Source organism: Camarhynchus parvulus, chromosome 29 (genome assembly GCF_901933205.1).
Source record: "Camarhynchus parvulus chromosome 29, STF_HiC, whole genome shotgun sequence".
Classification (NCBI taxonomy): domain Eukaryota; kingdom Metazoa; phylum Chordata; class Aves; order Passeriformes; family Thraupidae; genus Camarhynchus; species Camarhynchus parvulus.
The window spans coordinates 2,409,704-2,437,210 of record NC_044599.1 but is presented as its reverse complement, the minus strand read 5'-3'; the positions used below and the strand labels follow the sequence as shown (position 1 = coordinate 2,437,210).

Here is a 27,507-nt window from a genome sequence, read left to right as displayed (position 1 = left end):
CATAGGGACAGGTGTGACCCCAAAGGACAGGTGTGACCCCAAAGGACAGGTGTGACCCCACGGTGGCCCGTGTGACCCCACGGTGACCCGTGTGTCACCTGCACAGTGCCCCGTGCAGGGGGCTCCCCTCCCCCCTCCCCAGCCCCCCAGCCCCTCCCCGCTGCCCCCAACGGCCGCTGTGACCCCAACGGCGGAACGAGCGCCCCAAAATGCCCCAGAGTGACCCCGGAGTGACCCCAGTGTGACCCCAGTGTGACCTCAGTGTGACCTCAGTGTGACCTCCTCCCCAAATCCCCCAGAGTGCCCCCAAACACCCCCCGTGTGACCCCAGTGTGACCTCAGTGTGACCCCCCCTCCCCAAATCCCCCAGTGTGACCCCAGTCCCCCCCAGACCCCCCCAGAGCCCCCAGCCCCCCTCTCCCCAGAGCCCCCCGTGTGCCCCCCCCCCCAGACCCCCCAAGTCCCCCAGGCTCTCTCAGACCCCCCAAGCCCCCCAGACCCCCCCAGAGCCCCCCAGTCTCTCTCAGAGACCCCCCCCGGACCCCCCCAGACCCCCCAAGCCCCCCAGTCTGTCTCAGAGCCCCCCAAGCCCCCCAGACCCCCCAAGCCCCCCAGTCTGTCTCAGACCCCCCAAGCCCCCAGTCCCCCAGAGCCCCCCAGGCTCTCTCAGACCCCCCAAGCCCCCCAGTCTGTCGCAGCCTCTCCCTTTATTGCGCTCCGGCCGCGCGGGGCGGGACATGCAGCGCTGGGGGGGGGGCACAGCCGAGATGCCAAGCGAGGGGAGGGGGCGCGGGGGGGGGCGGGGGCTGCGCTGCCCCCCCCATTGTGGGGCCGGGCCGGGGGGCGACATTCTCCATCCGGGTTAAGGCGGCTCGGCCCCGCCCCCAGCCCCGCACCGGCCCCGCCCCCATCGGGGGTCCCGGGGGTGGTCGGGGGGGGGCGGCCCCCCCACCTGCCCCCCCCCGCACGGAGCGAGCGTGGCACGAGCACAGGACACGGGTGACACCGGTGACACCGGGACATGCGGGCGGAGCCGGGTCTGCAGCACCTGGGGGGGGACACGGGGGTCGGGGGGGGCAGAGACACCTCGGGGGTCCCCAGGGATGGGGGGGGGACCCGGAGTCGAGGGGGACCCCAAGGATGGGGGGGGACCCGGGGTGGGGGGTCTGGGAGGAGTGGGGGGGGGCGGGGATTTGGGGCACCCAGGGGCAGGGGGGGCACCCATGGAATGGGGGGGGGGTCTGATGGAGGGTTGGGGTCACTCGAAGGATGGGGGGATCCCAGGGGGTCCCTGAGAAAGGGGGGGCGGGGGTCCCGCACCTGGGGGGGGTGTGGGGAATGAGTCTGGGGGTTCCCACACCCGGGGGTGGGGGAGGGTCCCACACCTGGGGGCTGCTGGGGGGGGGATGAGTTTGGGGGGGGGTCCCGCACCTGGGGGGGGCCGTACGTGGGGTGGGGTGGGGTGGGGATGAGTTTTGGGGTCCCACACCCGGGGGGGCCGTACCTGGGGGGGCCGTACCTGGGGGGGGGCATTAACTGGCCGCCGTCTCCTGGCGCAGCGGGAAGAGCTTGGCCGCCTCCTCGGCCTCGCATGCGCAGGACAGGTCACTCCTGGGGGGGCGGGGAGGGGGCGGGGCGTCAGCCGGGCCCCCCCAAACCCAGCACCCCCCCCCCAGCCCCCCCCTCACCTGTTGTCATTGATGTCTGTCACGTTCCCTGCGAGGAAGAGCAGCAGCTCTGGGGGGGGGTCTGGGGACACCCCCACACCCCCCATGGGGCACCCCGACATTGGGGACACCCCCCCATGGGACACCCCAATACTGGGGACACACCCAGGGCCCCCCCTCACCATTATCCACGTTGAGCTGCTGGTAGGGGTCCGGGGGCGTGCTGGGGAGCGTGGGGGGGCCGCTGGCAAAGCTGGGGAGGGGGGCACAGAGACCCTGAGACCCCCGAGCCCTGCCCCCCAGCCCCATAGAAACCTCTGCCTGCCCCCCCCCCCAAATAATCCCCCCGTGCCCCTTCCCCCCCAGACCGCACCAGGCCCCCCCGGACCCTCCCACCCCCCTGCACCCCCTGAGCCCCCCCTGCCCCCCCAGTACGCCCCTCCCGCCCCCCGCGCCCCCCCGTGCCCCCCCGCACTCACAGGCCGTGGGGGCCGGGCAGGGCGCCCCCCCCGGGGTACCCCTGGAACAGGCTGTTGGTGTAGCTCAGCCCGGTGGGCGATGGCGCCTGCCCCGGCCGCACCGGCTTGGCTGGGGGGGGCACGGGGGGGTCAGGGGCGCTGCTGGCACCGGCACCCCCAAGGGGCACCCCCAGAGTCTGAGACCCCCCCTGGGCCGGACGCTGTGCCCTTGTGAGGGGCTCAGCATCCCGCCCGCCAAAACGCAGAGTGTGCCAGGCTGGGTGCCCATCCTGCACCCCCCGTGCCCACCCTGCATCCCCCGTGCCCACCCTGCACCCCCCGTGCCCACCCTGCACCCACTGTGCCCATCCTGCACCCACTGTGCCCATCCTGCACCCACTGTGCCCACCCTGCACCCCCGTGCCCACCCTGCACACCCCGTGCCCACCCTGCACCCACTGTGCCCCCCTGCACCCCCCGTGCCCACCCTGCACCCACTGTGCCCATCCTGCACCCACTGTGCCCACCCTGCATCCCCGTGCCCACCCTGTGCCCACTGTGCCCACCCTGTGCCCACTGTGCCCACCCTGCATCCCCGTGCCCACCCTGTGCCCACTGTGCCCACCCTGCACACCCCGTGCCCACCCTGCACCCCCCGTGCCCACCCTGCACCCACTGTGCCCACCCTGTGCCCACTGTGCCCACCCTGCACACCCCGTGCCCACCCTGCACCCACTGTGCCCACCCTGTGCCCACTGTGCCCACCCTGCATCCCCGTGTCCACCCTGCCCGTTTGGGACCTTCTGTGCCCACCCTGCACCCCGCACATCCCCGGCACCCCCCGTGCCCACCCTGCACTCTGGGCACCCCCTTGCGCCCTCCCATTTGCCCGAGCCCCCTGCCCCCCCCCCGTGTACCCCCGTACCCTGGGCTGTGCCCACCCCGTACCCCCCGTACCGATGCGGGCTCCGTGTCCCCCGGTTCCTCCCCGGTTCCCCCCGGTGCCCCCCGGTGCCCCCCGTACCGATGTGGGCTCCGGGCCCCCGCCGCGCCCCCCGGGCCCGCACGGCCTCTCGGATCCGCTCCACCTCCTGCTGGTACCGCCGCTTGTCCAGGCGCGCCCCCTCCTTGGCCGCCCTCAGCGCCCCTTCCAGGGCCTGCACTCGCCCAGCCGTAGCGCGCAGCCGCTTCTCCAGCTTCGGAAGCTCACAGCGCAGGTCTGCATTGTCACGGACCAGCTGTGCGACACGTCAGTACCGCCACCGGCACCGGCACCGGGACCGGGACCGGACCGCTGCGGCACCGGCACCGGGACCCGCCCGAACCCCTGCGGCACCGGCACCGGGACCCGAACCTGCCCTGCCCCTACCCCGGGGCTCACAGCGCAGGTCTGCATTGTCACGGACCAGCTGTGCGACACGTCAGTACCGGCACCGGCACCGGCACCGGCCCGGACCACTGCGGTACCGGCACCGAGACTCGAACCTGTCCTGTCCCTGCACCCGCCCGTCCCGGCGCTCGCAGCGCGGGGTCCGCCCTGCCACGGACCCGTTCTATGACACGGCAGTACCGGCACCGGCACCGGGACCCCAGCGGGAGCGGGACCCACTCGAGCATCACCCGCACCTGCCCCGGCGCCGGCCCCCGCACACACCGGCACATCCACAGCAATCCACAGCCACCGGTACCGGCACCGACACCCAGCCACGCACACCGATACCAGCACCGGCACATGCTCATCCCTCCACAGCCGCCGGTACCGGCACCAACACCCGCACACACCGATACCAGCACCGGCACCGGCACCGGCACCGACACCCGCACACACCCCCAGCAGTGTCCGGGTTGTCCCGGGCTGTCCCGGGCTGTCCCGGGCTGTCCTGGGCCATCCCTGGGCACCCCCTGTCCCCCCCCGTGTCCCCCCCGCGCACCTGTTTGTGAACCTTTGTAAGCTGCTCCAGGTTGTTCTCAAGAAAGGAAATCTTCTGCTTCTGGGAGTGGAGCCCCCCACTGTCCTCGGGTTCCAGCTCTGCGCTCTGGGGGCGCCGGGACCCCCGGGGGAATCAGATCCCCCCTGGGAAACCTTCCCTTCCCTTCCCTTCCCTTCCCTTCCCTTCCTTCCCTTCCCTCCCTTCCCTTCCCTCTGGCCCCCTCCCCTATCACTGACCCCTCACTCCCCCCGTACCCCACTTTCAACCCCCCCATTTGTCCCCCCTCTCACCCCCCTTATCCCTCTTTTGCTCCTTTATTTTTCCCCTTCTTTGCCCTTTTTTCCCCCATTCCCCCCTTTTCCCCCTTCCCCCCATTTTTCCCCATTTCCCCTAATTTTTCCCCTTTTCCCCTAATTTTTCCCCATTTCCCCCCATTTTTCCCCATTTCCCCCCTTTTTCCCCATTTTCCCCCATTTTCCCCATTTCCCCCAATTTCTTCCTATTTTCCCCCCATTTTTCCCCATTCCCCCCATTTTTCCCCCATTTCCCCCCCCTTTTCCCCTATTCCCCCTTTTTCCCCATTCCCCCATTTTCCCCCCATTTCCCCCATTTCCCCGCATTTCCCCATTTCCCCAATTTTCCCCATTTTTCCCCATTTCTTTTCCCCAATTTTCCCCCCTTTCCCCCTTCCCCCCCCTTTTTTCCCCTTTTTCCCCATTTTTCCCCATTTCCCCCCCATTTTTTCCCATTCCCCCCATTCTTCCCCATTTCCCCCATTTTTCCCCATTTTCCCTTCCCCCATTTTCCCCATTTCCCCCCATTTCCTTTTTCCCCATTTTTTCCCCATTTTCCCCATTTTTCCCCATTTCCCCTCATTTTTTTCCTATTTTCCCCTCATTTTTCCCCATTTTCCCCCATTTTGCCCCCATTTCCCCCAATTTCTCCCCATTTTTCCCCATTTTCCCCCATTTTCCCCCCATTTTTCCCCATTTCCCCCCCTTTTTCCCATTTTTCCCCTTTTCCCCCATTTTCCCCATTCCCCCCTCACTTTCTTGACTCGAGTCGTGACGTCTTGAACAAACAGCTTGCGCAGGTTGTGGAGGGTCTGGAGTTCACGGGCCTGGGGGGCAGGCGCGGGGGGTGAGGGGGTGCACGGGGACCCCCAGACCCCCCCCCGGCTCCTCTGAGCCCCCCAGGACCCCTCCCCACCTACCACGGTCTCCTCCAGCCCCTTGAGGTCCTGCTTGGACTGCTCGTGGCGCTCGTAGAGGAGCCTGGGGGGCAGCGGCCCAAAATTAGGGGGGCTCAGCCCAAGGGGGGCGCCCCAGCATTGGGGGGGTCAGTACAAGGAGGGGAGGGCACCCCGAATTTGGGAGGGTCGCTTCAAGCTTGAGGGGGGCACCCAAAGAATGGAGCTGCCCTTCCAAGGTTGGGGGGGTCACCCCGAGGCTGGGGAGCACCTCAAAGTTGGGGGGGGGCACTTGGAGGTTGGGGGATGTCCGGGGGTCCTGGGGGGCTCTGGGGGTCAGGTTTAGGGTCCCAAGGATGGGTCCTGGGGTTTGGGGTTCCTGGGGTGTCAGCAGGGTCGGGGGGGGTGGGCTTGGGGTCCACCCGGGGGGGTTCTGGGAGTTGAGGTCTCCAGGGGAATCCTGGGCGTTGGGTTGGGGTCCCGAGGGGCCCCAGAGGCCCCAGGGCTTGGGTTGGGGTCCCCAGGAGAATCTAGGAGAGCCCTGGGGCATGGGCTGGGGTCTCCAGGGGAATCCCAGGGCTTGGGTTGGGAGCCCCAGGGTTGGGTTGGGGTCCCCAGGGAGCCCCAGGGGCTTGGGTTGGGGTCCCGAGGGGAATGTGGGGAGCCCCAGAGTTGAGTCAGGGCCCCCAGGGGAGCCCCAGGGTTGGGTTGGGGTCCCCAGGGGATGGGTTGGGGTCTCCAGGGGAGCCCCAGGGTTGGGGTCCCGAGGGGAATGTGGGGAGCCCCAGGGGTGGGTTGGGGTCCCAGGGGAGCCCCGGGCCGGGGTCCCGGGGGTCTCACGTCAGCTCCTGCAGCCGCGCTGCCTTGGCGCGCTCCTCCGCCCGCAGCGCCTCGTGCTCCGCCCGCAGCCGCTCCAGCTCCAGCTCCAGCTTCTGGTTCTGGCTGTGACGGACACACGGACACGGTGAGGCACCGACGGACACGGGGACCGGGGATACGGATGGATGAGGGAAGGACGGATGGACAGGACAAGAGTCGGGGTCAGGGCTGGGTGGAGGGATGGACACGTGGGTGGGGAGGGCAGGGACAGACAGACAGATGGGGAGATGGACAGACACAGGGTCAGGGGATGGACAGACTGATGGACATGAGGTCAAGGTGGCTGAGGATGGATGGACAGCATGCTGGGGAAGGATGGATGGGGATGGATGGATGGATGGATGGATGGATGGATGGATGGATGGATGGATGGATGGATGGATGGATGGATGGATGGATGGATGGATGGATGATGGATGGATGATGATGAAGGATGGAGAGGATGGATGGATGGATGATGGATGGATGGATGGATGGATGGATGGATGGATGATGATGGATGGATGTGGATGATGGATGATGGATGATGGATGGATGGATGGGATGGATGGATGGATGGATGATGGATGATGGATGGATGGATGGATGGATGATGGATGTGGATGATGGATGGATGATGGATTGATGGATGTGGATGGATATGGGATGGATGATGGATGGATGGATGGATATGGATGATGGATATGGATGATGGATGGATGGATGGATGGGATGGATGGGGGATGGATGGATGGATGGATGGATGGATGGATGGATGGATGGATGGATGGATGATGGATGGATGGGTGGATGGATGGATGGATGGATGGATGGATGGATGATATGATGGATGGATGGGTGGATGGATGGATGGATGGATGGATGGATGATGGATGGATGGATGGATGGATGGATGGATGGATGGATGGATGATGGATGGATGGATGGATGGATGGATGGATGGATGGATGGATGGATGGATGGATGATGGATGGATGATGGATGGATGGATGGATGGATGGATGGATGGATGGATGGATGGATGGATGGATGGATGGATGGATGGATGGATGGATGGATGGATGATGGATGGATGGATGGATGGATGGATGGATGGATGGATGGATGGATGGGGATGGATGGATGGATGGATGGATGGATGGATGGATGGATGGATGGATGGATGGATGGATGGATGGATGGATGGATGGATGGATGGATGATGGATGGAGGGATGGATGGATGGATGGATGGATGGATGGGGGGATGGATGATGGATGGATGATGATGGATGGATGGATGGATGGATGATGGATGACAGATCCACGAGGGTTTGTTTTGTCTTGGTACCCCCGCTGTCCATCCCCCCAAGGATGAGTCAGGGAAGGGACAGGGCTGGGTGGGGGGAGGGGAGTGGGACAGCCTGGACAGGGCTGAGATCAGAGTCAGGGTTGGGGGCAGGTCACAGCTGGGCCGGGGTCAGGGTCAGGGTCAGGGTTTGGGGTCAGGGTCAGGGTTTGGGGTCAGGTTTTGGGATCAGGATTGGGGTCAGCTTGGTGTCAGGTTTGGGCTCAGGTTTTGGGCTCAGGTTTTGTGGTCAGGTTTGGGCTCAGGGCTGGGTCAGGTTCCCACCAGGGTGGGCTCAGGCTCAGGGCCGGGGTCACTCACTCCCTCAGCTCATCGATGGTTTTCTGCCGCTCGTTGACCTCGTCCCGCAGCCGCGCCAGCTGCTTGTGCTGGGCCTCGCGCTGGCTCTCGAGCTGCAGCTCCAGCGCCGCCTGTGTGCACGGGGCCTCAGCTCGGGCACCCCGGGCACCCCGGACACCCCGGGCACCCCCGGGCACCCCGGGCACCCCGACATTTCCTGGGCACTCCAGCACCTCCCACCACAGCAGCCCCCAGGGACCCCACACCCCAACACCCTTGGAGACCCCACACACCCTTACATTCACAGGGACCCCACACCCCAACAACTTCTGGAGACCCCACACCCCAACAACCCCAGGGACCCACAGACCCCAACATTCTTGGAGACCCCACACACCCTTACATTTACGGGGACCCCACACCCCTACATCACAGGGACCCCACACCCCAACACCCACAGGGACCCCACACCCCAACCTCTCCGGGGACCCTCAGCACGCCCACATTCCCAGCGAGTCCTCGGCGCTGCCATCTCCCGGGGACCCCCACACCCAACACCCAGCCTTGCACAGACCCCGACCTCCCCAGCCCCCAGCACCCCCCAGCACCCCCCCCAGCACTCCAGGGACCCTCACCCACCTGGAGCGCATCTCACACACCGTGAGAACCCCCCGCTGTCCCCCCCCACCCTTCAGGGTCCCTGAGCCCCCCAGGGTTGCTGTGCCCCCCCTGCCCCCCTCACCTTGACCTCGTCCGTGTCCTGGCTCTCATCCTGCTCGCGCTGCTTCCGAGCTGCCCCCTGCGCAGCCTCTGCAGGGCCCGGCAGGACAGGGACCCCTCAGCGCCCCCGAGCCCCCTGTGCACTGCCCAGCCCCCCAGTCCCCTCCAGGACCCCCAGACCCCCCACCCCTGTGCCCCCCCATCCCCCTGAGCCCCTGCACCACCCCAAACTCCCCCAGCCCGCCGTGTCCCCCCGGTGCCACCCAGCCCCCGACTCCCCTGTGCCACCCCATTCTCCCCCATGCCCTCGAGCCCCTCGAGCCCCCGAAACTCCCCCCACCCCCCCGTGTCCCCACACTGTCCCCAAACCCCCCGAGGCCCCTGTGCTCCCGCACTGTCCCCAAGCCCCCCGTGCTCCGCAGAGTCCCCGTGTCCCCCGCTCCCCCCGCACTGTCCCGAGCCCCCGTGCCCCCACCCTGCGCCTGCAGCCGCGCCAGCTCCTCCCCGAGCGCGTCGTGCGCCTCCTCCAGGCTCCGCTTGCGCAGCTCCAGGCTCTGCGCGTACTCGGTCAGCGAGCGGATCTTGGCCTCGTGCTGCACCGGCACCGGCACCGCCTCAGCGCCCGCCCGGGGGGCACCGGCACCCCCGGCCCGCGCGGGCGCCCCGCTCACGGTGCCCGTCCCGCTCCCGGTGCCCGCCCCTCTCCCGGTGCCCGTCCCGCTCCCGGTGCCCGTCCCGCTCCCGGTGCCCACCCCGCTCCCGGTGCCCGCTCCCGCTCCCGGTGCCCGCCCCTCTCCCGGTGCCCATCCCGCTCCCGGTGCCCATCCCTCTCCCGGTGCCCTCCCTGCTCCCGGTGCCTGCCCCGCTCCCTGTGCCCATCCCTCTCCCGGTGCCCATCCCTCTCCCGGTGCCCGCTCTGCTCCCCGGTGCCCGCCCCCAGCACCCCCCGACACCCGCGGGGCACCACCCTGGCTGCCCCCAGCCCCAGGCCAACCCCCAGGTGCCCCCCGACACCCCCCGAGAGCCGCGGGAATGTCCCCCCAACACCCCCAGGGCCACCCCCACTGGCGCGGCCAGAGCCACCGAGCCCCCACCCCAGGAGAGTCCAACCCCCAGGTCACCAAAGCCCCAGGTCTCCAAACCCTTGGAGCCACCAAAGCCCCAGGTCTCCAAACACCCAGGTCAACAAAGCCTGGGACACCAAACTCCAGGCTCCCTGAACCCTGGGGTCACCAAACCCTGGGTCACAGAACCTCCAGGTCACCAAACCCCCAGGGCCACCAAACCCAGGGCCACCGAACCCCCAGGTCACCAAACCCTGGGTCACAGAACCCCCAGGTCACCAAACCCTGGGCCCTCAAACCCTTGGACCAATAAACTCTGGTGCCACCAAACGCAGGGCTGAGAAATCCAAGGTGACCAAACCCCAGGGAAACCAAACCCTGGTGCCACCAAATCCTGGGTCACAGAACCCCCAGGCCATCAAATTCCGGGGCCACCAACACCTGGACACCAAAGCCTTCAGCTGCCAAACCTCAGAGCCACCAAACTCTGGAGCTGCCAAACCCTGGTGTCACCAAATCCCAGGGACGCAAAACCCTGAGCCACCAAACCCCGGAGCCACCAAACCCTGTGCCACCAAAACCTGGGGCCACCAAACCCTGTGCCACTAAACCCTGTGCCACCAAACCCCTGGGCCACCAAACCCTGGGGCCACTAAACCCTGTGCCACCAAAACCTGTGTCACAGAATCCCCAGGCCACCAAACCCTGGGGACACCAAGCCTTCAGCTGCCAAACTTTGGAGCTGCCAAAGCCTGGTGTCACCAAATCCCAGGGACACAAAACTCTGTGCCACCAGATCCTGGGGCCACCAAACCCTGGGCCACCAAACCCTGGCTTACAGAATCCCCAGGCCACCAAACTCTGGGGACACCAAAGTCTACAGCTGCCAAACCCTGAAGCTGCCAAACTGTGGTGCCACCAAATCCCAGGGACACAAAACATTGAGCCACCAAACCCCTGAGCCACCAAACCCTGTGCCACCAAAACCTGTGTCACAGAATCACCAGGCCACCAAACCCTGGGGACACCAAAATCTTCAGCTGCCAAAATTTTGAGCCACCAAACTGTGGTGTCGCCAAATCCCAAGGACACCAAACCCTGTGCCACCAAACCCCAGAGCCACCAAACCCCGGAGCCACCAAACCCTGTGCCACCAAACCCTGTGCCACCAAACCCCAGGGACACAAACCCCTGAGCCACCAAACCCCGGGGCCACCAAACCCTGGAGCCACCAAACCCTGTGCCACAAACCCCAGAGCCACAAAACCCTGGAGCCACCAAACCCTGGAGTCACCAAACCCTGTGCCACCAAATCCCAGGGCCACCAAACCCCATGTCCCCAGTCCCGGGGTGCCCCGGCAGTGCCCTGGCCGCCCTGGCACACCTGGGAGATGAGGAGCTGGCACGAGGACAGCTCTCGGCCCGTCACCTCCAGCTTGCGGTGGCACTCCACCTGCAGGTTCTCCAGCTGCCGGCAGCGCTTCACCACCGACTTCACCTCCGACTTGATCTTGCTGATGTAGAGCCGGGCAACGGCGAACTCCTCCTCGATGGCCCCGCTCACCTCCACGGGCTGGCACGGCATGGCACGGCAGGGCACGGTGTGGGTATGGCACAGCACAGCATGGCATGGCACAGTGCAGGTATGGCACAGCATGGCACGGCATGGCACAGTGTGGGTATGGCACAGCATGGCACAGTGCAGGTATGGCACGGCACGGGTATGGCACAGGTATGGCACAGTGTGGGTATGGCACAGCACGGGTATGGCACAGTGTGGGTATGGCATGGCACAGTGTGGGTATGGCACGGCACAGCATGGCACAACACCGCATGGCACGGCATGGCACAGTGCAGGTATGGCACGGCACGGGCATGGCATGGCACAGTGTGGGTATGGCACAGCATGGGTATGGCATGGCACAGTGTGGGTATAGCACGGCACAGCATGGCACAGTGTGGGTATGGCACAGCACGGGCATGGCATGGCACAGTGTGGGTATGGCATGGCACGGGCATGGCATGGCACAGTGTGGGTATAGCACGGCAGAGCACAGCACAGGAATGGCACAGAGTAGGTATGGCATGGCATGGCACAGAGTGGGTATGGCACAGCACAGCATGGCACAGCACAGGAATGGCACAGGAATGGCAGTGTGAGTATGGCACAGCACGGCACGGCATGGCACAGCGTGGGTATAGCATGGCACAGCACAGGAATGGCACAGAGTAGGTATGGCACAGCATGGGTATGGCACAGCATGGCACAGCGCAGCACAGGTGTGTACCACGCACAGGTACAGTGCCCCCCGTTCCCTGTGCCCCCCCCCCGTGCCCCCTGTGTCCCCTGTGCCCCCCGTGACCCCCGTTCCCCGGTGCCCCGGTGCCCCCCATGCCCCCCGTGCCCCCGGTGCCCCCGGTGCCCCCCGTGCCCCCCGTTCCCCGGTGCCCCCCATGCCCCCCGTGCCCCCCCATGCCCCCGGTGCCCCCGGTGCCCCCCGTGCCCTCACCAGTTTGATGTCGCCGCTGCCCACGAGGGCGCTGAGCTCGCTCAGGTCCCTCAGGAGCCCGTTGAGCACCTCGGCCGCGCGGCGCCGCTGCTGCCCCCCGAGCTCCCGCGCCCGCGACAGCTCCGACTCCAGCGACAGCGTGGTGGCCTGCGACAGCGACAGGGCTGGGCTGGCACCGGGGACAGCGACAGGGCTGGCACCCGGGACAGCGACAGGGCGGGCTGGCACCGGGGACAGCGACAGGGCTGGCACCGGGGACAGCGACAGGGCTGGGCTGGCACCGCGGACAGCGGCTGGGCTGGCACCGGGGACAGCGCCGGGCTGGCACCAGGCACAGCCGGACAGGGCTGGCGGCACCGCGGACCCCCGGCACCTGACACCCTCCGGGACCGCCGGGCCACCAGGGCACACCCGGGACATCCTGCGGCACCTCCGGGGCACCCCCGCACCTGAGACCCCCATGCCCCCTGGCACCCCCTGTGCCCCCCGTGCCCCCCGTGCCCCCTGACAGCCCTGGCACCCCCCGTGCCCCCCGACAGTTTGGGTTTAGGGGCTCCCCAGTCTGAGGCTCCTGGTTTGGGGTTTCCCTGGCTCACAGCATCCCAGTTTGGGATTGGGAATCCCAGTCTGGGCCCGGGGCTTTGGGGGGGGCTGTGTCAGGGGGTGAGGGTCCCAGTGGGCCCCACGGGGGTTTCCAGTGGGGTGGTGGCCCCGGCCCCGCGGGCAGTCCCGGTGTCCCGGTGTCCCTGGCTCCCCGGCTGTCCCGGTGTCTGTCCCGGTCGGTGTCCTGGTGTCCCGGTGTCTGTCCCGGTGTCTGTCCCGGTGTCCCGCCTGTCCCAGTGTCCCGGTGTCCCGGTGGCTGCCATAGTGTCCCCGGCCCCGCAGGCAGTCCCGGTGGCTGTCCCGGTGTCCCGGTGTCCCTAGCCCCCTGTCTGTCCCAGTGTCTGTCCCAGTGTCTGTCCCAGTGTCTGTCCCGGTGTTTGTCCCAGTGTTTGTCCCGGTGTCCCAGAGTCCTGGTGTCCCGGTGTCCCTAGCCCCCTGTCTGTCCTGGTGTCTGTCCCGGTGTCCCGGTGTCCCTAGGCCCCCGTCTGTCCCGGTGTCCCAGTGTCCCGGTGTCTGTCTCGGTGTCTCGGTGTCCCGGTGTCCCCAGCCCCCTCAGCTGTGCCGGTGGCTGTCCCGGTGTCTGTCCCGCTGTCCTGGTGTCTGTCTCGGTGTCCCGGTGTCCCTAGCCCCCTGTCTGTCCCGGTGCCTGTCCCGCTGTCCTGGTGTCTGTCTCGGTGTCCCGGTGTCCCTAGCCCCCATCTGTCCCGGTGTCCCCACCTCGGTGCGGGCCAGCTCGTCGGCCAGCCGCCGGTTGTGCCTCCCGGTGTCCTCGGCCTCCTGGGCCTTGCGGTCGTAGCTCCGGGCGAGCTCCTCGAGCGCCGCCAGCACCTCGGTGACCTCGGCCCGCGCCGCGCCGTGCTCGGCCCGCAGCGCCGCCAGCTCCCGGCGGGCGGCCTCGCCCCGCCCCGCGCCGCCGCCAGCACCTGCGGGCAGCGGGACACCGGCGGTGGGGTGCGGGGGCAGAGCGGGGCAACGGGGGCAGGGGGGCACGGGGGGCACGGGGGTCAGAGTGGGGTACCAGGGGTCATGGTGGGGGTCACAGGGGCAGAGTGGGGGTGCCAGGGGTCATGGTGGGCATCCCAGGGATCAGAGTGGGGGCACGGGGGGCAGAGCGGGGAGAACGGGGATCAGGGTGGGGGGCACGGGGGTCCCAGAGGGGGAAACAGGGGGATGCCGGGGGCAGAGTGGGGGGTCCCAGAGGTCACGGTGGTCATCCCAGGGACCAGAGTGGGGGGCACGGGGATCAGGGTGGTGTTGCAAGGATCAGAGTGGGGGTCCCAGGGACCAGAGCGGGGGGCACGGGGGTCAGAGTGGGGGCGAAGGGGGCAGAGTGGGAGACACAAGGGTCATAGGGGGTTCCCAGGGATCAGAGTGGGGGTCCCAGGAGTCACGGTGGTCATCCCAGGGGTCAGCGGGGGGGACCCGGGGGTCATGGTAGGGGTCCTAGGGGTCAGAGTGAGGGGCCCAGGGATCAGGATGGGGGGGGGCATGGGGGGGCAGGGTCAAGGGGGGGCCCAGAGGGGACCAGGGGTCGTGGTGGGGGTCCCAGTGATCAGAGTGGGGGGCACAAGGGTCATAGGGGGGTCTCAGTGAGCAGAGTGAGGTGCCCAGGAGTCACGGTGGTCATCCCATGGACCAGAGTGGGGGGCACAGGGATCAGAGTGGGGGGCACAGGGGATCAGAGTGGGGGGGCACGGGGGTCATGGTGGGGGTCCCAGTGATCAGAGTGGGCAAGGCATAGGGGGGTCTCAGTGAGTGAGGGGCCCAGGACGGTGGTCACCCGGCCAGAGTGGGGGCCGGGGGTCCCAGAGGGGACCAGGGGTCAGAGTGGGGGGCATCCCAGGGGTCAGAGTGGGGGGCCAGGGGTCCCAGGGGTCAGAGTGGGGCATCCCGGGGGTCAGGGTGGGGTCCCGCAGTCACAGGGGTGTCCCAGGGATCACGGGAGGGTCCATGGTGGGGTCATGGTGGGAGCCCCGGGGGTCATGGTGGGGGTCCCAGGGATCAGTTTAGGGGTCCCAGGGGTCATGGTGTGGGGCACAGAGGGCAGAGTGGGGGTCTCAGGGGTCATGGTGAGGGTCCCACAGGTCGTGGTGGGCATGCCAAGGGGCAGAGCCGGGGGCACAGGGGTCATGGTGGCATCACAAGGATCAGAATGGGGGTCCCAGGGGTCCGGGGGGTCCAGGGGTGTCCGGGGGGGTCGCACAGAGGCGGTGTCACGGTGGGGGAGGGGCGCTCACCTCCTCCTGGTCCAGCATTTGCTGCTTGAGCTTCTCCATGATCTGACTCTGCTGGTTGATCTCGTCATCCTGGGGGGACAGGGGGGGACAGGGGGGGACAGGGGTCACCGGGGGTCACCGGGGGGCACCGGGGAACTGGGGGAATTGGGAGAAACTGGGGGGAACTGGGGAACTGCCAGGAGGGAATTGGGGAACTGCGGGGAACTGGGGAAATTGGGGGAACTGGGGGAACTGGGGTGAACTGGGGGAACTGGGAGGGAATTGGGGGAACTGGGGGAACTGGGGGTCCCTGGCAGCTCCGGGGGGCTCCGGGGGGGTCCCCACCTTGTCATCCAGCTGCTTGTAGAGCTTGCGGATCTCCTCCTCGTACTTGCGGCGCTCCTCGTCCGAGATGTGGATGACGATGGAGGAGCTGTTGTCGTTCAGGGGCGGCTCCTCGGGGCCGCCCCCTTGGCCCTCGCCCGGCCCCGTGCCCGCCTCGGCCTCGCTCAGCTGCTCCGTCTCGGGCACGGCCTCGCCTGGGGGGGCACGGCCTCAGAGCCCCCTCGAGGGCTGGGGGTGCCCCCGATCTCGGGGTGTCCCGGGCTGGGGGTACCCCAGATTTCGGGGTGTCCTAGGGCTGGGGGCACCCCCCCGGATCTCGGGGTGTCCCAGGGCTGGGGTCCCCTCCCAGCTCAGCCTCCCCCAGTGACGGACGCGGCCTCGGGGTCTCCGCTGGGGGTTTTTGGGGTCCCCTCCCCACATCTGGGGTCCCTCCTCAGATTTGGGGTCCCTCCCCACAGTTGGGGTCCCCCCACATCTCCGGGTGCCCCTCCCGGGCCCAGGGTGCCCCTCCTGAGCCTCAGTGTCCCCAGCGGGCCCGGGGGGGCGGTGGGGTGCCCCGGGGTCCCCCCCAGATCTCGGGGTGCCCCCAATCTCGGTGCCCCCCCAGCTCCCGGGGTCCCCCCCGGCTCCCGTTGTCCCCCCATTTCCGGTGTCTCCCCATTTTCAGTGTCCCCCCATTTCCGGGGTGCCCCCATTTCCGGGGTGCCCCGTTTCCGGGGTGCCCCATTTCCGGGGTGCCCCCATTTCCTAGGTCCCCCATTTCCGAGGTCCCCCCATTTCCGGGGTGCCCCATTTCCGGGGTGCCCCGTTTCCGGGTGCCCCGTTTCCGGGGTGCCCCATTTCCGGGGTGCCCCATTTCCAGGGTGCCCCATTTCCGGGGTGCCCCATTTCCGGGGTGCCCCATTTCCGGGTGTTTCGGTGCCCCATTTCCGGGGTGCCCCATTTCCGGGGTGCCCCATTTCCGGGTGCCCCATTTCCGGGGTGCCCCATTTCCTAGGTCCCCCCATTTCCGAGGTCCCCCATTTCCGGGGTGCCCCGTTTCCGGTGTCCCCATTTCCGGGGCGCCCCGTTTCCGGGGTGCCCCATTTCCGGGGTGCCCCCATTTCCGGGGTGCCCCATTTCCGGGGTGCCCCATTTCCGGGGTGCCCCCATTTCCGAGGTCCCCCCATTTCCGAGGTCCCCCCATATCCGGGTGCCATTTCCGGGGTGCCCCATTTCCGGGGTGCCCCATTTCCGGGTGCCCCGTTTCCGGGGTGCCCCCATTTCCGGGGTGCCCCATTTCCGGTGTGCCCCATTTCCGGGGTGCCCCATTTCCGGGTGCCCCGTTTCCGGGGTGCCCCGTTTCCGGGGTGCCCTCACTCACCGCTCCTCCAGCGGCTCAGCTCCGCCTCCAGCCGGGCCAGGCTCTCTCTCAGCGCTTTGTTCTTCTCCTTCTCCTTCTCGAATTTCTTCTTCCACTGCTCGGCCGTGAGCTCCAGGTTCACCGAGGCCGTGTTCTTGATGGTCTTGGCCCTGCGGGCACCCCCGAACTGGCACCCCCGAACTGGCACCCCCGAACTGGCACCCCCGAACTGGCACCCCGTTCCCTCTGACTGGGGCACCCCGAAACTGGCACCCTTCACCGGGCACCCCCAAACTGGCACCCCGAAATGGGCACCCCTGCTTCCGAAACTGGCACCCCCAAACTGGCACCCCAAACTGGCACCCCAAACTGGCACCCGGCTCCTTCTGACGGGGGCACCCCGAAACTGACAACTCTCACCGGGCACCCCCAAACTGGCACCCCGAACTGGCACCCCTGTCCCCCCTTCCCTCCCAGCTCTGGGGACCCCAGCGCAGCCCCCGTGGGTGGAGGGGGCACTGGGGGGGCACTGGGGGGGCACTGGGAGCAATTGGGGTACACTCGGGGTAGTTGGGGTGCACCGGGGGCATTTGGGGGGCACTGGGGGCAGCCGGGGTGTGACTGGTACACCACGGGTGAATTCGGGGTGCAGCAGGCGCTGTTGCGGTGCACCGGGGGCAGTCGGGGTGCACTGGGTGAATTTGGGGTGCACTTGGGGGGCAGCTGTGGTGCAGGTGGAACTTGGGGGGCACTGGGGGCAATTGGGGTGCACTGGGGACATTTGGGGTTCACTGGGGGCAGCCGGAGTGTGGCTGGGACACCACAGGTGAAGTTGGGGTGCACTGGGGGCAATTGTAATGAACAGGGGGCACTCGGGGTGCACTGGGAGCATTGGGGTGCACTGGGTGAATTTGGGGTGCACTGGGGGCAGTGGGGGTGTGGCTGGGACATCATGGGTGAAGTTGGGGTCCCCTGTGTGAATTTGGGGTGCAGCAGGCACTGTTGGGGTGCACTGGGTGAATTTGGGGTGCACTGGGGGCAGTTGGGGTCCCCTGTGTGAATTTGGGGTGCAGCAGGCGCTGTCGGGGTGCACTGCGCTCCGTCGGTGCCCCGGGGGGGTCTCGGGGGGGTCTCGGGGGGGGCTCAGGTGGGCTTGGGGGGCTCAGGGGGTCTCGGGGGGCACCCCCATTCCCGGGGGGCTCAGGGGTCTGGGGGGGTGCGATTGGACACCCCCATTGGGGCTCCGGGGCTCTCGAGGCTCTCGCCCCCCCGGGCGCACCTCTGGCCGAACATGAGCGTGGATTTGGTCTCCTGGTCGTTGTAGCTGGACGGCGAGCAGCAGATGAACATGGTGGTGCGGCAGTTGCCGCCCAGCGAGTCCTGCAGGATCCGCGTCATCTTGCTGTCGCGATAGGGCACGTAGGCCTTCTGCGGGGGGAGGGGCGGCCTGAGCGCCGGGACCCCCGCGGGAGGGGGGGGAGCACAGGGGAAGGGGGACACGGGGGGACAGGGGGACAGGGGGGGGGGACACGGGGGCACACGCGAGAGAGGGACACGGGTGGGCAGGGGGACACTGGGGACACGGGGGGACACACAGGGCAGTGGGACACAGGGGGGGGGGCACGGGGGGACACGGAGGGGGACACGGGGGGGAGGGGGACACGGGGGGGGCAGGGGGACAGGGGGGGGGACACGGGGGGGACACAGGGGAGGGGCACACGGGGGGACAGGGGGACACTGGGGACACACGGGGGGGACACGGGGGCACACGCGAGAGAGGGACACGGGGGCTCAGGGGGACACGGGGGGGACAGGGGGACACTGGGGACACACACGAGGGTCAGGGGGCTCAGGGGGACACGCGGGGACACAGGAGGGGGACACGGGGGATAGAGAAGGGGCAGGGGGCTCAGGGCTGGGGACAGGAGGGGGACAGGGGGCTCGGGGGGACACGGGGGGGACACATGGGAGTGGGACACGGGGGGCAGAGGGACACTGGGGACACACGCGGGGGGCTCAGGGGGACACAGCGACACTCGGGGGGCAGCAGGCTCGGGTTGGGGATATATGGGGACAGGGGGCTCGGGGGGACACGGGGGACAGAGTGACACACGAGGGACAGGGGACACCGGGGGGCTCGGGGGGCTCCGGGGGTCGCGGGGGTCTCACCGTGCCCTCGGCCAGCGCCGAGATGACGTTGCCCAGCGCTGACAGGGATTTGTTGATGTTTTTGGCCTCGTCCAGCACGGCCCCCTCAGCGCCCGTCTTGCTCACCTGGGGGGGGGGGATGGCTCAGGGACCCCCCACCGTGTGCCCCCCGACCCCCGGGAGCCCTCCCAGGGATGGCCCCAGAGCCCCACCCAAGGGTGCCAACACCCCCTCCCCAGAGAGCCCCACCCCAGACTGACGGTCCTGAAACCCCAATGGACTCAAACCCCAAAAACCCCAAACCGCAATGGCCCCAAACCTCAACGGCCCCAAAAATCCCATTGACACCAAACCCCAATGGCCCCAAACCTCAACGGCCCCAAAAATCCCATTGACACCAAACCCCAATGGCCCCAAACCCCAATGGCCCCAAAAATCCCATTGACACCAAACCCCAATGGCCCCAAAACCCCAAACCCCAAAACCCCAAACCCCAATGGCCCCAAACCCCAATGGTCCCAAACCCCAAAAACCCCAAAACCCCAAACCCCAAAACCCCAAAACCCCAAACCCCAGTGGCCACAAACCCAGAAAATGCCAAACCCCAATGGCCCCAAACCCCAATGGCCCCAAACCCCAATGGACCCAAATCTCAAAAACCCCAAATCCCCCAAACCCCAAACCCAATGGCCCCAAACCAAAAAACCCCAAACCCCAATGGCCCCAAAAATCCCAATGACCCCAAACACCAATGGACCCAAACCCCAAAAACGCCAAACTCCAATGACCCCAAAAATGGGCCCAAAAATGGCTCCAATGGCCCCAAAAACTCCAATTGGCCCAAACTCCAATGGCCCCAAAGCCCAAAAACCCCAAATCCCCAAAACCCCAGTGGCCACATATCCAGAAAATCCCAAACCCAAATGGCCCCAAAAATGGCCCCAATGGCCCCAAACCCCAATGGCCCTAAACCCCAATGGCCCCAAATCCCCCAAAAACCCCAAACCCCAATGGCCACATATCCAGAAAACCCCAAACCCCAATGGCCCCAAAAATCCCATTGACCCCAAACCCCAATGGCCCTGGGGTGCCCCCACCTTTGGTGTGCCCCACCTTTGGGGTGCCCCACTTTTGGGGTGCCCCACCTTTGGTGCCCCCAGTTTTGGGCGGTCCCAACATTTGAGGTGCCCCCAGATTTGGGGTCCCCCTCTTTGGGGTGCCCCCATTTTCGGGGTGCCCACCTTCTCGCTGCCCGCCAGGTCCACCAGGTAGAGTTTCCCGCTCAGTTTCTGCTCGGTCTCCACGTTCTCCTGCTTGATGTGGATGAGGAAGATGCTGTGGCTGCGGGAGCTGTGCTCGTTCATGTCTGCGGGCACGGGGGGGTGTGGGCACCGGGGCTGGCACTGCCCCCGAAACAGCCCTGGGGCTGGCAGTGCACCCCAAAAACAGCCCTGGGGCTGGCACTGCATCCCTGCACCCCGAAACGGGCACCGGGGCTGGCACTGCCCCCCGAAAACAGCCCTGGGGCTGGCACTGCCCCCCGAAAACAGCCCTGGGGCTGGCAGTGCACCCCAAAAACAGCCCTGGGGCTGGCAGTGCACCCCAAAAACAGCCCTGGGGCTGGCAGTGCCCCTCCGCACCCCGAAACAGCCCCGGGGCTGGCAGTGCACCCCAAAAACAGCCCTGGGGCTGGCAGTGCCCCTCCGCACCCCGAAACAGCCCCGGGGCTGGCACTGCCCACCCTGCCCCCCGAAACGGGCACCGGGGCTGGCACTGCCCCCCAACAACCGCCCCGGGGCTGGCACTGCACCCCAGGTCCCCCCATGGCCCCCAATGTCCCCATGATGTCCCCCATGTCCCCCGCACCCCCCAGTGCCCCCCATGTCCCCCATGTCCCCCATGTCCCCAGTGTCCCCCATGCCCCCAGTGCCCCCCATGTCCCCAATGTCCCCAGTGCCCCCAGTGTCCCCCATGTCCCCCCATGCCCCCCATGCCCCCAGTGCCCCCCATGTCCCCCATGTCCCCCATGTCCCCAGTGTCCCCAGTGTCCCTCACTGGTGACAGCCATGCAGCAGTTGGCTGTTCCAGCTCTACCCCGTGTGCCCCTCTCCATGTCCCCTTCTGTCCCCCCATGTCCCCGGTGCCCCATGTCCCCAGTATCTCCCCGTGCCCCCGTGTCCCGCCCGTCCCCACATGTCCCCCCATCCCCCGGTGTCCCCATGTCCCCAGTGTCCCCCCCTGCCCCCCGGTGTCCCGCGGTGTCGCTCACTGGTGACAGCCACGTGCCGGTTGGATTTCCCCTCATCGATCACATCCAGGATCTCCTCGGGGCTGGACACGAAGCGCTCGGTGCAGCCCTGGGGGGGATTGGGGGGGATTGGGGGGGCTCAGAGCCCATCCCCCCCCTTGGGGTGACCGGGGGGGGCTCAGGGGGTCCCCAGCCCCTCCCCCGGGCCCCTCCCCCCCTCACCTTGACGTACGGGACCCGGTTCTTGTCCTCGTGCACCGACAGGTTGGTCTTGGTCACTGCGGGGGACACGGGGGGGGTCACAGAGTGCTCCCAGTGCTCCCAGTAACATCCCAGTAACCTCCCAGTAACCTCCCAGTGCTCCCAGTGCTCCCAGTAACATCCCAGTAACCTCCCAGTGCTCCCAGTAACCTCCCAGTGCTCCCAGTGCTCCCAGTGCTCCCAGTGCTCCCAGTAACCTCCCAGTGCTCCCAGTGCTCCCAGTAACCTCACAGTGCTCCCAGTAACCTCACAGTGCTCCCAGTGCTCCCAGTGCTCCCAGTAACATCCCAGTAACCTCCCAGTAACCTCCCAGTAACCTCCCAGTGCTCCCAGTGCTCCCAGTGCTCCCAGTAACCTCCCAGTAACCTCCCAGTGCTCCCAGTAACATCCCAGTAACCTCCCAGTAACCTCACAGTGCTCCCAGTAACCTCCCAGTGCTCCCAGTGCTCCCAGTAACCTCACAGTGCTCCCAGTAACCTCCCAGTGCTCCCAGTGCTCCCAGTAACCTCCCAGTGCTCCCAGTAACCTCACAGGGCCCTCCCAGTGCCCCCAGTGCCCTCCCAGTAACCTCCCAGTAACATCCCAGTGCCTCCCAGTAACCACACAGTTTCTTCCAGTAACCTCCCAGTAACCATCCAGTGCCTCCCAGTGCCTCCCAGTGCCTCCCAGTGCCTCCCAGTACCCCCAGTACCTCCCAGTGCTCCCAGTCCCTCCCAGTCCCCCCAGTGCCCCCACTCACTGTCCAGCAGGTCCCGGATCTTGTCCAGGTAAATCTCAAAGTAGGACACCTGGGGGGGGGGGAGGGGCGGGAGGGGGCGGGGTTGGGCGGCAGCGCGGGCCGATCCCCCCAGTGCCCCCCCAGTGCCCCCCATTAACGTCCCAGTGCCCCCAGTGCCCCCCCAGTGCCCCCCATTAACGTCCCAGTGCCCCCAGTGCCCCCCCAGTGCCCCCATTAACGCCCCCAGTGCCCCCAGTGCCCCCTCCAGTGCCCCCCATTAACGTCCCAGTGCCCCCAGTGCCCCCAGTGCCCCCAATGCTCCCAGTGCCCCCCATTAACCTCCCAGTGCCCCCAGTGCCCCCCCAGTGCCCCCAGTGCCCCCCCCAGTGCCCCCCATTAACCCCCCAGTGCCCCCTCCAGTGCCCCCCATTAACGTCCCAGTGCCCCCCAGTGCCCCCAATGCTCCCAGTGTCCCCCCCAGTGCCTCCCATTAACGTCCCAGTGCCCCCAGTGCCCCCAGTGCCCCCAGTGCCCACCTTGATGTGGAACTCCAGGTTCTCGTCCATGGCGTAGATGTGGTTGAAGATGTCGCGGGCGATGCGGGGGATGATCCCCATCTGCTGCGGGTCGTGCAGCTTCCCCTGGGGGGGCGGGGGGCGCTGAGACCCCCGGGGGGAGCCAGGGCCCCCCAAACTCCCCCCGTGCCCCCTCAGTGCTCCCAGTGCCCCCTCAAAGCCGCCCTGTGGCCCCCCCAGCTCCCCAGTCTCTCAGTGCCCCCCAAAGCCCCCCACAGTGTCCCAAAGCCCCCCAAAGCCCCCCAGTGCCCCCCAGTGCCCCCAAAGCCCCCCAGTGCCCCCAAAGCCCCCCAGTGCCCCCGGTGCCCCCAAAGCCCTCCAGTGCCCCCAGTGCCCCCCAGTGCCCCCAGTGCCCCCAAAGCCCCCCAGTGCCCCCCAAAGCCCCCCAGTGCCCCCCCGGTGCCCCCAAAGCCCCCCAGTGTCCCCCAGTGCCCCCAAAGCCCCCCAAAGCCATCCAGTGCCCCCCAAAGCCCCCAGTGCCCCCCAGTGCCCCCCAGTGCCCCCCAGTGCCCCCAAAGCCCCCCAAAGCCCTCCAGTGCCCCTCAGTGCCCCCAGTGCCCCCAGTGCCCCCAGTGCCCCCCAGTGCCCCCCAGTGCCCCCCGGTGCCCCCACCTCCATGGTGTGGGTCTTGCCCGACGATGTCTGTCCATAGGCGAAGATGGTGCCGTTGTACCCGGCCAGCACATCTGGGGGGCGAGAGAGGGGATTGGGGACCCTCGGGACCCCCAAAACCCCCCTGGGACCCCCGAACATCTCCGGGACCCCCGAACATCTCCGGGACCCCCGAACACCCGGCTGTCCCGAGCTGTCCCTGGTGTCCCCACACTGAGCTGGGCCATCCCCGCGCTGTCCCCTGAGCTGTCCCCACGCTGTCCCCACGCTGCTCCCAGTGAGATCCCCCCTGGTGTCCCCAGGCTGTCCCCACGCTCTCTCCGCGCTGTCCCCGGTCTCTGGTGTCCCCAGGTTGTCCCCGGGCTGTCCCTGGTGTCCCCACGCTGTTTCCGAGCTGTCCCCGGGGCTGTCCCACCCAGCACTCTCCCTGTGCTGTCCCCGGGGCTGTCCCCAGTCCTTGGTGTCCCCAGACTGTCCCCGCTCTGTCCCCACTCTGTCCCCACTCTGTCCCTGTTGTCCCCGCTCTGTCCCCACGCTGTCCCACCCAGGGCTGTCCCCACTCTGTCCCCCGCTCTGTCCCCACGCTGTCCCACCCAGGGCTGTCCCCGCTCTGTCCCTGCTGTCCCCGCGGGCCCGCGGTCGCTCACCCTTGACGATCTGCATGGCACACGCGTGGTACACCTGCTCCTGCGTGGTGTTCGGGGGGAACACGCGGTCGAACACGTACGGCTTGCCCTGGGGGGGACAGGGGACAGACACGGGGGTCAGCGGGCTGGGAGACCCCGGGACAGACACGGGGGGCACCGGGCAGAGAGACCCCCGAGACATGGGAGGCACCGGGCTGAGACCCCCGAGATACGGGGGCACGACCCAGAAAAATCCCGGGACAGACACGGGGGGCACCCGGGGCAGAGAGACCCCTGGACAGACACGGGGGGAGCCGGCCCGAGAGACCCCCCCGAGATACGGGGGCACCGGGCAGAGAGACCCCGAGACCACCCAGAGAGACCCCGGGACAGGCACGGGGACACCAGCCCGAGAAACCCCCCGAGATACGGGGGCACGACCCAGAAAAATCCCGGGACAGACACGGGGGGCACCCGGGGCAGAGAGACCCCCGAGATACGGGGGCACCGGGCAGAGAGACCCCGAGATACGGGGGCACCATCCAGAGAGACCCCGGGACAGGCACGGGGGGCACGGGTCCGAGACCCCCCCGCACGGGGGTCACCATGCAGACATCCCCCCCGTACCCTCCACAGGGACCCCCCCCCGAGGCGCTGGGGGCTGGCACAGCCTCGGCGCCCTCAGGGAGTCCCGGTAAGGGGGGTGGGGGCTGGGGGGGTCTCATTCTGTACCCCCCGTACCCACCCTGAACCCCCCATTCAGGGACCCAGCCCCCCACACACACACCCGGCCCCCGATATCCACACAGACCCCCCCACTCAAAACCTCTCATAGACCCCCAGAACGTTCCAGACTTCCCCATGGATGGCCATGGATCCCCACAGACCCCCCAGACCCCCCCAGACCCCCATAGGCACCTCAGCCACCCTAGAGACCCCCAAGACCCCTCCAGCCTTGCACAGAGCCCCCCAGACCCCCAGGGACCCTCAGAGCCCCCAGAAAAGCTCCGGTGTGTCAGAACCCTCAGCTCCCTAGAGACCCCCAAAGACCCCCACAGACCCCACAGACCCCCAAAGACCCCCCACAGACCCCACAGACCCCCAAAGACCCCCACAGACACTACAGACCCCCCTAGATGCCCAAGGACCCCCCAGCCCCCAGAGCCCCCCATAGACAGCCAGACACCCCCAGAGCCCCCTACACACCCAGAGACCCCCGGAGACCCCCCCCGTACATCCCCACCCCCCTGGGAGCTGTCCAGAGTCCGGTGCTGAGCTGGGACACGGGGACAGACGGACACGGGGACACACGGACAGGGGGACACACGGACAGGGGGACACACGGCCATGGGGACAGACGGACATGGGGACAGACGGACACGGGGACACACAGACATGGGGACACACGGACAGGGGGACACACGGCCATGGGGACAGACGGACATGGGGACAGACGGACAGGGGGACACAGAGACACGGGGACACACAGGGGGACAGACGGACAGGGGGACACACAGACATGGGGACAGACGGACACGGGGACAGACGGACACGGGGACAGACGGACACGGGGACACACGGGGGGCACGGGGACAGACGGACACGGGGACACACGGGCACGGGCTCAGACGGACACGGGGACACGCGGGGGGCTCGGGGACAGCCGCTGCCAGCAGCCCGCGCCCCCGCTCCCCCCGCCCCCCCGGGGGCCCGGCAGCCGCCGCAGCTCCGCGGCGCCGCCCGCCGCCGGTCACGCACCCCCCCAGCACCCCGCGCCGCCCGCCCGCACCGCCCGCACCCCCACCCCAGCGCCCCCCGCACCCCCATCCCAGCGCCCCCCGCACCCCCATCCCAGCGCCCCCCGGCCCTGCCCCACAGCCCCGACCCGCAACGCCACCGCCGCCGCTCCCCCGCACCCGCAACCCCGCAACCCCGCAGTGCGCCCGCACCGCCGCAGCCCCGCCGCGGAGCCCCCGCACCCACGGACCCCCCGGCACCCACGGACACCCCCAGCACCCACGGACACCCCATCCACGGAAACCCCCAAGCATGAACCCCCATCCACGGACCCCCTCCGCATCCACGGACCACCCCGCACACGGAATCCCCCCATGCATGGACCCCCCACCCGCGGACCCCCCGGCACCCACAGACCCCTCCCCGCACTCACGGACCCCCCATTTACGGACCCCTATCCACGGACCCCCATCCATGGGCCCCCCAGCCATGGCCCCCCCGGCACCCCACGGACCCCTCCTGCACTCACGGACCCCCCCCATTTACGGACCCCCCCCATTTACGGACCCCCTCGCACCCCCCCCCGTTGTCCCCCCGGGACCGTCGCTTCCCCGGCGCCCCCGGGCAAGGGGGGGCCGTTATGGGGGGGCCGTTATGGGGGTGCCCATATTTTGGGTGCCCATATTTTGGGTGCCCATATTTTGGGTGCCCATATTTTGGGTGCCGATATTTTGGGGGTGTCATCCCCCCCCGAACGAGCCCCTAACAAAGGGCAGGGCCGCAGCACAGGGGGGGGGGGTCTGCGGCATCCCCCTCCCCCCCGCGGCTGCTTTGGTGGGGGGGTCAGGGCGTGTCCGCTCCATGTAAACCACCCCCCCGTACTGGGCAAACTGGGAGCACGCCCCGCCGCGGGGCACGCGGCGCGCGCCCCCCGGCACTGGGCAAACTGGGAGCGCCCCCGCACTGGGCAAACTGGGAGCCCCCAGCACTGGGCAAACTGGGAGTGCCGGGAGCCTCGGAAATGGGGGGGGGGGGCATGGAGAGTCCCGGGGGGCAGCGGCCACACCCAGCAGCGCTTCCCCCCCCCCAGAACAGGATCTGCCCCCCCCCAGGTGACAGCGCCCCCAAGCGGGGGTAGCTGCCCCCCCCCGGGACTCACCCCCAGCACGACGCTGTCGTCCCCCTGGAACACGGGCAGGAATTTGTCCCCGCGCAGGATCTCGGCCTGGTTGAGCGGCCGGAAGCGGCACAGGACCTTGATGCTGCACTCGGAGCTGGGCTCGGCCATGCCGGGGCTCGGGGGGGCTTCCACACGGGCGGGGGGGGCTCGGGCCGGGGGGGTCACCCGGGGCGCTGCTCACAGCCTAAGGGACAGCGGGCACCGGCGGGCACGGCGGCACCCGGGGGTGCTGAGCGGGACCCGGGGGTGCAGGGCGCTGCTCAGGGATGCCGGGTGGTACCCAAGGGCTCGAGATGCTGCTCAGGGATGCAGGATGCTGCTCGGTACTGCAGAGTGGTACCCAGGGACGCAGGATGCTGCCCAAGGATGCAGGATGCTGTCAGGGGTGGTACCCAAGGATGCAGGATGCCGCTCAGCACTGCAGGGTGGTACCCAAGGATGCAGGATGTTGTCCAGGGGTGGTACCCAGGGATGCAGGATGCTGCTCAGGGATGCAGGATGCTGCTCAGGGATGCGGCTGGCGGGCTGCAGGATGCGGGAGGCGGCGCCGGGCGGGGCTGACGCTCCGCAGCTGCCGCTGTCGCCGCTCCTGTGACCGCTGCTGTCGCCACTGCAGCCCCGGGACCGGCGGGTGGGGGGGCGGCCGCCCCCCCCCCCCTCCCCCGCCTTAAGGTGGAGCCGCCCGCGGCTCTTAAGGTGGCCGGGACTGGGGGGGGGCGCAGCGCTGGGCATGGACCCCCCCAGAATGCTGATTCACGGCGGGGGCAGCAGGACGGGCCGGGGGTCGGGACCCCGGGGGCGCGGCTGGGGAGGGGGAGCGGGGCCAGCCCCCCCCCGGCCTGCCTGCTCGGT

At 68.1% G+C, this 27,507-nt stretch overlaps 1 protein-coding gene across 1 annotated transcript; it reads right to left on the bottom strand.

The window, feature by feature from the left end:
• Positions 1-911: 911 nt before the first annotated feature.
• KIF5A (kinesin family member 5A) lies at positions 912-27,263 on the bottom strand. Its single transcript, XM_030967098.1, is given in 30 exon segments — positions 912-1,058; positions 1,525-1,611; positions 1,689-1,716; positions 1,850-1,920; positions 2,147-2,255; positions 3,150-3,363; positions 4,057-4,161; positions 5,105-5,176; positions 5,270-5,330; positions 6,086-6,187; positions 7,772-7,881; positions 8,493-8,560; positions 8,946-9,063; positions 10,919-11,107; positions 12,045-12,191; positions 13,365-13,546; positions 13,549-13,570; positions 14,885-14,953; positions 15,209-15,402; positions 16,572-16,720; positions 17,830-17,978; positions 18,720-18,824; positions 19,940-20,064; positions 20,968-21,055; positions 21,169-21,224; positions 21,947-21,995; positions 22,462-22,566; positions 23,113-23,186; positions 23,760-23,847; positions 26,635-27,263. Coding segments are annotated over 29 exon segments (3,057 nt in total). The 5' UTR covers positions 26,764-27,263; the 3' UTR covers positions 912-1,058; positions 1,525-1,532.
• Positions 27,264-27,507: the final 244 nt, after the last annotated feature.